Source organism: Tripterygium wilfordii, chromosome 15, assembly GCF_013401445.1.
Source record: "Tripterygium wilfordii isolate XIE 37 chromosome 15, ASM1340144v1, whole genome shotgun sequence".
NCBI classification, from domain to species: Eukaryota; Viridiplantae; Streptophyta; class Magnoliopsida; order Celastrales; family Celastraceae; genus Tripterygium; species Tripterygium wilfordii.
The window spans coordinates 5,395,108-5,409,062 of NC_052246.1; the positions used below are offsets into that span (position 1 = coordinate 5,395,108).

General features: G+C 36.6%; 1 protein-coding gene across 8 annotated transcripts; it reads right to left on the reverse strand.

Moving 5' to 3' along the window:
- Positions 1 to 1,086: 1,086 nt before the first annotated feature.
- Positions 1,087 to 13,482, reverse strand: LOC120016672 (histone-lysine N-methyltransferase ATXR7-like). 8 transcript variants are annotated; one of them, XM_038869565.1, is made up of 20 exons: positions 13,357 to 13,482; positions 13,128 to 13,267; positions 12,352 to 12,889; positions 12,136 to 12,252; positions 10,444 to 10,752; positions 10,025 to 10,360; positions 9,595 to 9,891; positions 8,979 to 9,476; positions 8,429 to 8,843; positions 8,193 to 8,327; positions 7,653 to 8,074; positions 7,447 to 7,569; positions 7,194 to 7,274; positions 6,554 to 6,607; positions 6,318 to 6,469; positions 6,067 to 6,111; positions 5,923 to 5,979; positions 3,771 to 3,827; positions 3,509 to 3,611; positions 1,087 to 2,348 (listed from the first exon to the last, which is right to left on the reverse strand). In XM_038869565.1, the coding sequence occupies exons 3-16, from the start codon at positions 12,811 to 12,813 to the stop codon at positions 6,090 to 6,092; spliced, it is 3,423 nt and encodes a 1,140-aa protein (XP_038725493.1). In that variant the 5' UTR covers positions 12,814 to 12,889; positions 13,128 to 13,267; positions 13,357 to 13,482; the 3' UTR covers positions 1,087 to 2,348; positions 3,509 to 3,611; positions 3,771 to 3,827; positions 5,923 to 5,979; positions 6,067 to 6,089. The 8 variants fall into 8 exon arrangements, with proteins under 8 accessions (XP_038725493.1, XP_038725488.1, XP_038725492.1 ...); XM_038869560.1 differs by having other exon boundaries at positions 3,509 to 3,619; XM_038869564.1 differs by having other exon boundaries at positions 3,509 to 3,619; positions 3,771 to 3,887.
- Positions 13,483 to 13,955: the final 473 nt, after the last annotated feature.

The following is a 13,955-nucleotide window of genomic DNA, read 5'->3' on the forward strand; positions in this document are numbered from 1 at the left end:
TTCCAAGTGTCTAAAAAAGGTCGAAAAGACTATTCACAACCGCTACTTATCTAAATCCCCTACTTGCCTAAAAATGTATTTTTGGCACTTACCAAACTAAAACCAACAAAAATTTAACCAAAAACTTATTTTAGTGGACCCTCCAACCCTGGCACCATTTGTACCTCATTTCAACATCACATCTTATATTTTAATATTTTTCAATATTTATTATTACAAATGTAAGTAATAAAACATTATATGGAAAGGAGGAGGAGAGATTAATTTTAGGGATGATGGTGCATATGCCAACTATGGGATATGCAAGTCACCCATCCCCATTTTAGCTTTTCATCCATTTTTTGGGGTACCTATTGGAAATGTTCTAAAACAAGAATTGACATGACAAAGCAACATTTGACATCTAAGCTTGTACCATCTTCAAGCAAGTGAGCTATTAGTTGAACGGCAATCACATTGCATGTAAGGGACCATCCACTCATTAGGTCGTGAGTTCGAATCATACCCTCTTCCCAAACCCCTGTTTCAAAAGTTGTACAATCTTCAAAATTGCACAATTTTGTGGTCATGCATTAAATACTAGATTGGGCTCCAAAAATCAATGTTATAAAAATCGTGTTGAATATCAACCCAAGCGAGGGATTGAGTTGCTAGTTCAACCAATGGATTATCAATCAAACCGCAAGCTTAATTAAAAAATAAAATATATTAATATTAAAAATAATGCTAAAAATAAATATCATAATAATATCATATGGTCATTCATCATTTTTTTAAGAAATTAAAAAATTAAGTTCACATATCTAATACAGGACAATACACCCAATAAATATAGAAATCAAGTTTCACATCATAAATTAAGAATATATAATAAATAATTCAAAAAACATTTTCTAATATTTTGAAAAATCATCCTGTTTTACCAGCACGGTTCAACAATTTTTATGGAAAATCATCCGCCTTTATCGGTTTTATCTGGGTCACTTGCGTGACTAGTATTTTACCAGAACCCTACCAACTTAGTGACCGATTTTACGGTTCAACCAGCCGGCATGGTCCGATTTTGGAAAGTTTAAGAAGGGGGTCTTTTTTTTTACTCCGAGAATGGAAAAGCACAAACTTGTTGGTAGCTTGCCCCGCCCCTCTACCTTCATTTTGCTTTGTATTTGCCATTTGATAACATGATTGGGCAAGGAGAGTTTCCATAATTATTACAATCCAAGCCAACAAAGTCTAGTCACCTGTGAAGTTGATAAAGAAAGGAGGGGGCAGCGGAAACATACCAGAGGGCCTGGAGACACCTTCCCCCTAGCCCCAGCAGCTAAGACGCTGTTTCTACTTGGTCTATCCCTGCAAACAACGAATTGAACAAATATAGTAAATAACTAGAAGTAATACATACAAGGTACATCCAAACTTTGGAAGACATGATATGCAATCATTCTCATGATGCTGCTGCCTAAAGCCATTGTCAACTTTCAACCGCTAGTTAATGAGTATTTCTCAGTCTCCATAGGTAAATTTGGATTCTTATCAACAAGAAGAATTTTGTTGTCTGAGTCTTGTTGAAGACATTGCAAGTGCTACTTCCTTTATACACATTTTGTAGCCACCGTCATCCTAAAAACAATAAGATAGTATCACCTCATCAACATTGGGCTATTGCTTATATATTTAATCAGCAAGTCCCCCAAAGCCCCATCAGCAAGATGCAACAACAGTCTTTATTTTCACATTTTAAATGGCCACATAATCTACGCAAAAGTAAAACGTAAAAAAGAATTCACCAACAAGCTTGTTAAGTTTAACCGTTATTGTGGGAGCTCATGAAGAATACTTCAATTTCATGGATCAATCAAATCCATTCTGTAAAAACAAATGGTTTGCTACTAGCCCTCTTGATTAAGCCTTGCTGCCGTTTATATTGGTTATGGGACATCGGGGTGAAGATATATCAGATTTCTTCACTCAGATTCAGCACACAGCTTTGAGATTAAGATGTAATGAGTTGCAAGGGTATATAACTCTTCAATATTAATAGAAATTACTTACAGAACCATCAAAGTCATCTGCAAAGTTTTTCAAATTTTTGTTAAAAGTTCATTTATATTGCATAGAGAAATAATGCATGTCTGTACACAAAAATTGGAATTCCAAAAGTCTGACTTTAAGTAAGAAAACCATGAACTGATTTAGAGTTCCCGGGAGAAGAAACTCATCTGCATCAGGAAAAGGCCTACTAGAATGCAGTAGCCTATAAATCACCTCCAACAAGTCGGCTACAAAAATCAAAGCAATAAGATTGCCACTATTAGATACCCGGCCTTTTGACTGATGCAACCAAAAACCTGAAAGAAAAAGCATAATTGCATCAGCGCCCACAGCATTACACAAGATATGCTAACAACTAGGATTTGTCCCTCTTTGATTAACAAATCAAGACGAATAAAAGTAAAAAAAAATGAAAATCAGAAAAACAGAATTCAGCAAGATGATAACTTGATATCATTAAATTCGTCAGGATTTTACACTTCTCAGTAGAACATAATACCACACATACAAAGGGCTTTTTGTGGTTCTATTTTCAAAGATCATAATTTCACAAAGATAACACCACCCAGGGCCCACCCCACGTCTTCGACTTCTAAGTCCATTCTAATTCCCTCATTGTTCATCATTGTTCAATTGTGTCAGAAAGCCAATGAATGAAAAAACATGAGCCACTCAATGACAACAAAGGGGCACTCAAAATGACAACAAAGGGGTGCCTGACAAGTAAATTCAAAGATTATAGAAATCAGGAGTCTTGCCCATTTGAAACTTATGAGTGATTCGCTTCCACAATTTTACTAAACACCAAACCTTAAACATCATTTTACCCTAAGAACTCCAAATTTCCCACATTTTACAGTTGATGAGACCATAAACTCCTTTTCACAGACCCAATCCATCTAAAAACCATATTGTAAGCTAAAAACTCCAATTTTCTCTCACTTTCCTATTGATGATACTGTTCAAGGCAAAGAGTAGACCAAAATACTTTGCATTATTTCATCATTGACTGAAATCAATCTAATGGAAACCATAGAATTCCACGTTTGCTAGCAACCTGGAAGAAACCCCAAGAGATGCATTGTTACTCCTGTTTTATGTCAACTACATAAGACTGGAAAGCAAATGAAGCAATTTCAAAGCAGACAGTTTCAAACTTGTGATGTGTACACTCTGAAGAATCAACTTGTTGAGAGGCTGGATCTGGAGTTCCAACTTGTGATGTCTACACTGTGAAGAATCAACTTTAGTATTATGCTAACTGACCCCATTTCCACGATAAACTATAATACAACTTTCTTTCAAAGTTCCTAAATCCAATGCTAGACAGGTATGGTCCTACAACTAACCAAGCTACCAAGATAAGTGTTAATAATCAAAAACATTGAGGCAATGGAGCTAAACAGAGCAGTAATATGATGTTACTACTTACTATCAGATAAATAGTTAAAAGTACCTATGAGAAACGTGGCTGACGTATTTGCAATCAAGTGTGGAAGTATCATCTACGGTTTCTCACTGCACTTGTAACTACATTTTCTTCTACCAAATTCATGTTCCTATACACCTTCATGCAACCACAAAACAAGTCCAAGTACCCAATCACAAACCCAGAATTAAGTCTAATTACTGTACAAATTTTTCAAACAAAGAAACACATAAATTGATTGCTAAGTACTCAGATTTATTCAAAGAGAGTTTCGTCATCTGGAACATACAAGGAATGAAGAAACCTGGCCATATCCACTCTGAAGCTTACTCGGCAGTCAAGTCATCTGGTTACAACATCCACCAAAATTTCAGAGAACCAGCCAAATTGTTCCAAGTGGATGAAGCTATTATAGAAAGAGCATATGACATCAAAATGCACATTCACCAAAGCTAGCAGCATATGCATAGTCAAACATTTACTGAAAGGTTACAAATGCTAAGGAATTCTTCACCACATTTGCTTCTCTACAAGTCCTTGGTGATCTATGTAATACATTGTTAAATGGGCATCCATAGTGCCAACAAAACATGACCAATCTATGGTGGCTCCAAATCCTCCTTAGCGCTAAAAAGAAATGAGACACGATCTACCAACATGCAACTATATGAGTCACCCCATAGCATGCAAACTTATCCCTGCACACTGCACATGATGCCAAGGTCAAAATGGAGCGAGCTTACCACTGAGTCCAAGGCTTATCTCTATACACACGCAGTGCACAAGAGGAAGGAACACACCGTGTCTCAAGATTCTTGAGAGAACATTTATGTAACTTGAACTCAATAAATCAACGTTATGATATGGAAAACTTACAGCTGATCTAAGCTTATGATCCTCTAAAGACAAACCTAGGGCACATGAAAAGAGATAATTTCCATTATTTAAAGTTATAAACCATTCCCACAATGGAACACAAGCTTAACACTGCACCAGTAATTGCCTTCAAAGACAATAAGTGCAAAATGCTCTCCAATTGTTGCGCCTACGAAAAATAAGCATGCACATGCTTTGGACTATACCACCAAGGTCCCAATGAGAAACTTCACCATCATGTCAAAGCCCGCAAGTAGTTGTATTTTAACTTCATAATTAAGTTGGACATGGACTTAAACTGTAGGAAAAATAACAAAGAATAATAACCAAGAGGCACATGAAAGAGAGAGATTACAAATTGTCTCCAAAACACATATGGCCTTGAAATAACTTAACTTCAAAACACCAAGTGCCATGTACAATCCACTTAACCGCAATTCAGAGCCAGTATTAGATGCAAAAAGAGTCTCTTTTCGTAAGTGACCGGCCCATACAAGTAAAAGGGTCATTTGCAAATTGTATTTGCCCCATGTACAACACATTATATCTATATAAATAACTCTTATACTGACAATGATACAAATCATCTCATCAAAATTCAAATGACCACGTGTGAAGTCAAAACTCATACTTGTTGAGTTGATTATGAGGCTGCACATTTTTAGGGTAAAAGGTAACGGGAGTAAGTTAAATGGATAAAAATTCATAAAAGTAAATGGAAAATCCAAAGTTGCAAGAACTACAGAGGAATCAAGACTATGAGTCGTACATGAAATCTCGGAAAAAGTAGTTAAACGAATATTACACGTCGGAAAAACAAAAGTTAAATCTAATAACAAAAAAAACCTTCGGCGGTTAGTGTATTAATTTGCTTGAGGGCAATGAGCCCTCAGCGAAGCGCCGGTGATTTGCTAGTATTGTAAACAGTGGCAATGGTGGCAAAGCACCAAATGGTTTAATCCTTATAACAACAATCCACAATGGAGGCTACATTGCCACTAAGACAACTAAGGCACCAAGGGGGCGTAATCTAAAAAGACTACAAGGATGAGAGAATCATACTATCAAGAATAAAAAATGAAGGTAAACAATTCCCGTACACAAAGCTCCCTCAGTGGGGGTGGTCGGAGATAGGCAGGATGCATGCATACCTTATCCCCACATAATATGTAGAGAGGCTATTTCAAAAAATTGAACATGTAACCTCTAGGTTGCACCATTTCAACTCTACCATTGGACCACATGTTTGCTTGTAATTATATTATCACGAATATTCTAGAAAAAAGAGGACAGAAACCCACACTAGGATTCTATCAATCTAGAGTCTCTAGAGAAGCTCTGAATAGGAAGTTATCTTTGAATGCAAGTGATCGATGGTTTATGGTGTCACCTAAAATTGTTTTATGCCAGATTGTAAATGTCAACACTAAGAATGCACTTGGAGCTCAGCAACCGCGATACATTGATTGACAGTCACTGAACTTGAATAACTTGCGGGTTAAAGTATGGAAAAGCTACATGGAAGAAATATAAAATGTTAAATGATAAGACACACAATTGCATACCTAAGACACCAATAATTGGCAAAATGGAACACCCGGGGACTGAAACCAAGTCATGGCCTTGCAACAATATTGAACTAAAGTTGGTAAGATACTAAGATATATTTATGGAACTTCAGAAACAATTTTAAGAAAGAATGTACATACCTCAACTTGCAAACCACAATACTCTAATTCAGAGATCCACGACACCTGACGAAAACAAATAATCATCAACATAAATTCATGTTACAAGGATCAACCTTTCCTAGGCTTTATATCTAACCCAGAAATTCATCAAGCCATTCCTCTAGCCTAAATGCAATCAAAGCTATCAAAAAAATGCGAAAAATTAATAATGAATAAATAAATGAAATAGAGAAATTTTTATTTTCAATGTAATATCCATTCCATCTCACCTCCTAGAACCACAGTTGCAGGGTATCTTTTTCTCCTCCAAAGGAAATTTGTAATTATAAGTAATTTCTTCTCCTGCAGCTATATGTCGTTTCGCATAGATGAAAATCTTCTTTTGACTTTCAACGCTTATAACCTTTGTGTAGCAGTTGGGCTGGCATAAACAATAGAAACAAATAATAGGAAACCATAGCCTTTGATTGATATGATGAATCAACATATAATTTCATCCAGATACCTCGCAAGAATGGTTTATAAATCTAGCAATGCCACCACGCTTTGTCGCATCAACCTAAATATTTCATAGATAAGTAATAACGAGTAAGCTATTGTGTCTCCAACAAGCTATCAAACATCATTGAAAAGGCAAGCAAGAGATGCATGGCACTCCCAATGGGTGATAAAAGCACACAATCAAAACTTACAAACCAACCCAACTGCTCAGATAGACAAAAGGCTAACAACTCAATACTACGAATGTTATCCCAAAAAAGGGACTTGATCAAAAGAATAGCACAATGAAACAGGTTTCAAACAAAATGAAGAAAACGAAATTAAGAGGCATCCTAAAATAATTTAGACCTCATTAAAAAACCATTTTGCAGATTAGTTAAAGCAAGGAAAAATCAGGAATTTCATCTGAGGAGATTCGGCAGGGTTTAATAACAAACAAATGGACTTCATAACTGTAGTTTAATTTCTTAACTTCAAGACTGAAAGCTGAAAGACATCTATCCAACCATAAGGGCAAAAGGGAGTATACAGCTCGGTTTCACATCAGCAGCACAGCTTCTTTAATGCATACCCGAAAATGGAGGCCAAATAAAGGCCAAAAAATAAATGTTGATTGAACAGAACAATGAAGTTTTTTTACTGACCACGTAACCATCATCAAGTCTAAAAAGATAACTGCTGCCAATACCCATCTTCTCATAAAGACGTTCACGTATATCGGATATCTGCAAAAATAAAGAAACCTTATTATTACTCTAGAAACAACTAGGGATTGCATATAAGATTTTTTTTGTGAAATGAAATCGTTACAAAGAATGAAATGAAGCTAAAACAAATATATTATAAAGCCATGCAGCATGCTGCAACCAGCAAGCAAAATAACTAGGTCAAACTCACTCGCGGACGAATTAATTCCCCGACGTACTCAATGACAAAGTCCTCAGCCTCAATTGGCTCTAGCGCAACAAGACCCCAATCGTGTATCTTGCTCTGCTGGAAACGCAAGCGCTTTTTTCTCGCCTGACAAAGAAAAACATAAACACTCCAATAACAACAAAAGGTAGTATGAAGACTTTGAAACATTAACTTTGTTTTCCAATCACCTTCAATTGAGTGGCTTTCAAAAGGTCAGCTCCTTCAGCAGCAGCAAGAAGATTGCGCATTTTGACCCTGTTTGTTCTTGCAGAAAGAGACTTGCTATTTGACAACTGAGATGAACTAGCCTCAGAACCAAAATTCTTGCCATAAATGTACTGAATTCCTCTAATGCGAGCTCTTTCAGCAGGACTTGCTTTTATTGACCATTTACGCCACTCCCAGCCATTAATTGAAGACCTTGCACATCCATCAGACCTAGGGCAAATATTTGGTTTTTTCAATTTATCGGACTTGATTTTCCCTAACGCAAACTTTTTACCAGCTGCTTGTTTAGTAGCCCCATTCACTGCTTTAAAAACCTTTGCAGGATAATGACCCAGCGAACCATCCATTGCCCGCTTCCGTTTCAGCTTTGGTAATTTAGTTGCTTTACAAGAACAAAATGATCCAAGCAAGTACAAATCAAGAAAAAAAATCTTTCAACCATAGCAATGTAGTTGTTAACTTGTTATTAAAGGCAAGTCTGGATATCATACGATTCATACCATTTAGTTTCTTTTCTGATTGCTCATGAGTACCCAATTCATCATTTCTGAGATCATGGTTATGACTCTCAAAGTCACTGTCCTTTGGAACACTCTTCCGAAAGCGTTTCACTGCATCTTCTTTTATCTCATCCCCTGGATACATATGGATCCAAATTACACTCAGAGTTACCTCCATATAATCAAATATCAAAACTAGAGTACAGATACATATATCAATGGCAAAAATGACATACTTTGAACTGAATGAGAAAACTTGATAATTTTTCGGAAACCAACATTTCTGAGTACTGGGCGATCACTTTGTGAACTACTTTTAACAGTGGTTTTCAAAGGCCAGGCACTAAGAGATGGATCAGTACAGCCATTTCGTGTTTCAGTCCTCCTTGGACTTGCATCTCTCATAACATCCAGCTCCCTCGACCTCTCCACAGATAGATTTTGTAACGTATTGCCACATGGAGTAGTGCACAAGGAAGATGATCCTACCTTCTTCAATGATGACTTTTTCTTGCGGTAATATGTATATTTCCCAGTAGTAGTGAGAGACCCTTCTGAACAACCTGAACTGTAAACTTTCTTTGATCTTTCCCTTACTTTCTCCGGTACACTAAGAATATCACCATGATGCTCTTTGTTGCAAGTTATTTCCTTTTAGGGAAAAAAAAACTCAAGACTCAATGAGAACAAGGAACTGAATATTTCCATTGATTCGAAGATACTAGAACAACATGAGCAAATAAGTCATCACAAAACCTTCTATAACAAAGATTAATAAATCCATACCTGACTGAAATAGAGATCATGGCACTTTCTAGAAGTATGCCAAGATACTAGATATTGATGAAGAGCACCACCAAGGAACAATGATTTGCATTCTTCAAGAACACAATCATGCAATTTAAGTCGGCACATTGCCATGGCAAAATATGCTCCAATCTTAGGAGCACACTCATTTGATCTTGAAGGGCAGACTTTAGCAAGTGATGGTGCAATAGTCATATTATCGTTTTCCAAACCTGGTGGTGGTGGTTCATCACCTTTTGCATTGTAAACCACTTTGTCTACATGCATCTGTGATTTTCTAAACGCACTTTCCAAAATGTTAGACATAGAGCTTTCAGGTACAATTTGATGCACGGGATCATGAAATCCACTTAGAGAATTATTGGTAAAATTTGCCTCCAAACCCAATCCGTCAGAATCAATCGTTAATTCATCATGCATGCTTAAAGAACTGGGGTCACTAGCATTCAGACCATGAATTGAAGACTTGACAGTGTCCTGCGATCATAGAACAGATAAACAATTTGGTACACAGACACAAAACATATGCAATAGCGAGCAATTTTCACCTCATTTGAAAAATATAAATGAAAGGGAACAAAAGCTCTTCCGTTACCTTATTCAGATTCTCATCTTGTGAAATATTTGTTACTTTCATTACTTCTTCCTCAACAAGAATTTCAACAAACTCAGGTATGAAAACCTTTGCAGACAGATGGAGCTCCTCTTCAAGACTCTCAAAAATGGATATTACATCGTCATACACAATGTTCTTGTGCATGCTACTCCAGTTAGGAGACTTTTCTTCCACAAGCGTAGATGAAGCCATGACAGATGACTCTGCGTTATTATCTCTTTCAATTGTCATTGGCTCAAAACCAGGTGGGCAATCAATATCAGAAGCAGAGGACTCCTGCCCAAATAGTAATTGTTAGATCAATGGACATGACTCATTTTGTTCATAGATAACATACCTCCAATATTACCCGGAGCATAAAAAAAATTTAAAAACAAAAGTTTAAAACTCCAAATGAATGGTCACTTACTGCTTCGTCAAGGAGTTTATTGATGCCATAACATCCACTATCAGAAGGTAAACTAATATTCGAAGGACCAAACCAAATCTTTCTCCTCCTCCAAGAAGAGGAAAACTCAGCGATAGTATCATAAAAGACAGCATTCCACATCACTTGAGAGCAGTAATCAAAAAGCATTCTACAAACAACAGCACAAGACCCCAAGAGGTTGTCAAAACTTCCAACAGATTTTGTGATGGATGGAGACCACGAAGATGTCTCATTAACACATGTCTGATCATAAACAGAGGGACAGGCTGTGTCAGACCCAGCAGATTTACATATCCTTTGACCAGCAGTTTCTGACTATTAAACAAAAAAAAAACCATAAATTTCAGAGGCATGTGTGATAATCACATAAGCAACACTTCAGCAATTTTAAGCATTACCTTTCTGATGACAGGAGAGCTAATAATTGCAGGCAGATGATCCAGTTTTCTCTGTGCTTTCCTTGCAACAATAAACTCTGAAATTATAGTGCCAAAGACCTCATCCAATACAACTCTACGAGCTGCTTTCATTATTCCAGAATAAAGATGACAAGAAACTTCCTCAGAAATTTCATCTATGAAGCTCATCGAAGAGCCAAAATTGTTTTCAGCATCAGAAGCAGATGGAAAATCAGGTTTACTTTTCTCCCACGCATTTACGACGGATTGCAACATAGAGGGCTTAAACTTATTCTCAGCATGGTATAACTGAAAAGAAAATTGTAAGCCCAGAGTGTGAAGCAGCATAACAATAGGACAGCAAATAAATAGCATGCGCTAAAAGTAGACAACAAAGAAGTCAAATGGCCCATTAGCACAACAAAATCAAAACTAATATAAGAAACATTAATGTGGGTAAGCCAACTATCAAACAGGTTCCTAGTCACTTGAGCTGACAATGGAGGTGATGACCTGAAACGTATGGAAAATAAACTAGGAAATGTTCATAAAATAGGCTGCTCTGAACTGTATTGGAATGCACATAAGATTGAGATGGAAAACTACAATAATCAGAGTTAAGTAAAATTAGTGAATTAATAATCCGTAATCATTTCCCGAAACTTACTGACTCGACTGAAGTACCAAAAGTCTAATTACACTCTCCATTTCATTTCTGCTTGCCCGCTTAATTGCCACTTTGCCACGTTAAATTAGAGTAATAATGTAATATAATATATTAATATCATGTTTGATTATTCCTTGAATGTAATTATCATGTTTAATATTAGAATGACAAGATTATCTATAGAAAAACACAGAAAAGTGATATCTTCATTCCAGAAAAGGAAAGTCAACTCATTAAATAATATGCCACAAGTGATTTTCTTTGGTTTTTTTTACATTCTTTTTAAAAATCAAGATTAAATGTCATATATATCTTAGTAGATGCTCAAATGACATTACCAATGAACCTCCTATAAAATAGCGGTGACAAAAAAAGGAGTATACCCCAAAAAATGTAAAGGTAACATACACCATGGTAAGAATCTTATTTTCCTTAATATGTGACTGTTGGTGGGGCATCCCCTTCAACAATATTAAGAGGACGAGAAACAATAAAGGAGAAGACTAAGCTTCAACTCTCCAAATAGTTAAATGATCAAAGATGAAGCTGCTTCATTTCTTTGACGCCACTAGTCTAGTTGCTTGCAGGTCCTTAGTGCCTCAATAAACTTAATTTCCACTCAAAAAAGATAGAAAAAAAATAAAGCAGCTTACACATCAAATCAGAAAAACCATACTTATGTGATGATTATATGATACCCGAATTTATAGCAACTGTGGAAGCACTATTTGAAATAACAAAGACGACTATAACATTACTTCATTGAAACGAGTAAGGCTTCCAGATCAAGATTCAACACACGTTCTTTTTATGCACATAGAGTCAAAAACAAACACATGTCCAGGTGCAACCACAACTTAACAAGAGTTGAACTCCCTAAACCCCAGAAGATGTATAACCATTAATATCAAAAATCCCTACGCCTGCTCTTTCCAGAGGAACCACACTGCCACAAAATTCTACACAACGTAACTGGCAACAGTATTGAGTACATCCATTTTCACACATTAATAAATAGAAATTACCATTACTAAGTCAGATAGATATCCATAGTGATGCCAAGAATAAATTTCTAGAAGAGAATGCGGTCCATGTTTCCTCCCCTCATCATCCTCAAACAACCAACAACGATCTTCACCAGACTGAAACACAAGATAAGAGTAAGCAGAAAAAAAAAACTACCCATGACTCAAGAGACGCTTTCAAAAGAAGGAAAGGCAGAAAATAGAAGGCAATAATACCAGCAGCGAAAGTTCTATGCTTTGGTTAGCTGCCTCAGGGTTTGACTTAGACTGGTGCAGATTCTTGTAGTTGCCAAGCAAGTCGGGTACTAAATCTGAGTTCTGATGAACAGAAGATTTAGGTGAGATCATAGTTGAGGTGCTGGACCTCAGATATGCAAACCCTGTGGCAACATGATCAGGGAACTGCTTGAAGTACTTCAGTGGGATGGGGTTGATTAATGTTCCATTAACCACAGGATACACGGGCAGCTCATCAGGAAGGAAACCAGTCAATAAACCTTCATATAACTGCTGCTGAATATAAGGACCACACATTTGGCCACTTTCATTAACATACATCCATCCACTAACAAAAACAGGTGATGCATAACCAGAGCAACCTTTGTCCTCCGATAAAGTCCCCCCATTATTCAAAGACTCTGGAGCATCACCACTACTGCCACTCAACTGGCAGCTCATCTCTAATGCAGAATTGGAACAGATGCTTTCATCAAAGTTGAAGCAAGATGAAGAAGACTGACCAGTACTAAAGCATCTGTGGAAACATACAAGCTTGCATTTAAAAGGGGCAATTAAAACTGGGGACAAGGTAGTAAAAAAGTATGCATTAACCATGAGTCGAACACCCTTCAACCCGCACGTAAAACCAGTAATACATAATGTCCATGGCCAAAGAACCCCAAAAACCATAGCAATATAAAGCAAGATATGAGAACAGAACATACAATAACATCAACATCAACATCAATGGAAAAAAGAAAGAAAAGAAATACCATAAAGAGATAAAGATTGGGGCAAATTAGCAATAGAAACTGATTTTCGCTTGTGGAAGCCGATTGAGATCAGAAGCAAATGAACCCACCAGAGAAACCGATTTTTCAATCCAATAATCAAAAACGGATTAAGGTGAAATCTGCAGTAAAGAGTCCTCGATTCAACCAAAATATAGGGATAAAATTAAATTAAATCACATGTATGAAAAGCGATAGGCATGAAAATTACCCGTTCTCGGGCACTCCACGGTCGAAAAGGCTAAAGGGTTCGATACCTCCGCGAGAGAGAGAGAGAGAGAGAGAGAGAGTTATCTTGGCGTGGAGGAAACAACTGAAAGGCGGAAGGAGGTCGTGGCCGTCGTGCGGCCTGCGAGGACTGACTTATTCTTGCTGGGGGGTTCTCATTGGGCTTGAAGTTGACAACCACCATCGGCCCATCGCACTGCTTCGGCCATGTAGCCCAATTACTTCATGATGAATTTACCACAGAGCCCATATATTGGACTCTTTTTTTGTTTTTTTTTTTTTTGGGAAAATTTCAGTTAACTCAAAACTTATCAAAAAATTGTCTATTTAATTGTACAAATTTGTACGTTTGGCTAAAACACATAAATATTTGTACATTTTTGTTTCTAAACTTGTATATACAACAATAGACGAAGATGTACATGTATTCTATCTAATGTACGAGTCACTTGATATTAAACTTTTTCAAAATTTAGGAATCTAAAACATTGTCAAATCAAATACACTAATTTATAAATATTTTTTATGGAGGCAAAATAAAATTAATTTCCTTTTTTTTTTTTTTTTTGTGTATTGGCCTCT

Bases quoted from the DNA above. Each gene is read 5' to 3' on its own strand.
- LOC120016672 (XM_038869568.1), bottom strand. From the start codon at position 12,813: ATGAGCTGCCAGTTGAGTGGCAGTAGTGGTGATGCTCCAGAGTCTTTG. The intron at 10,361-10,443 runs GTAATGCTTAAA...TTTGTTTAATAG, and splicing joins GCTCTCCTGTCATCAGAAAG to TCAGAAACTGCTGGTCAAAG. The intron at 6,608-7,193 runs GTCAGTAAAAAA...TGAAATATTTAG, and splicing joins GACTTGATGATGGTTACGTG to GTTGATGCGACAAAGCGTGG.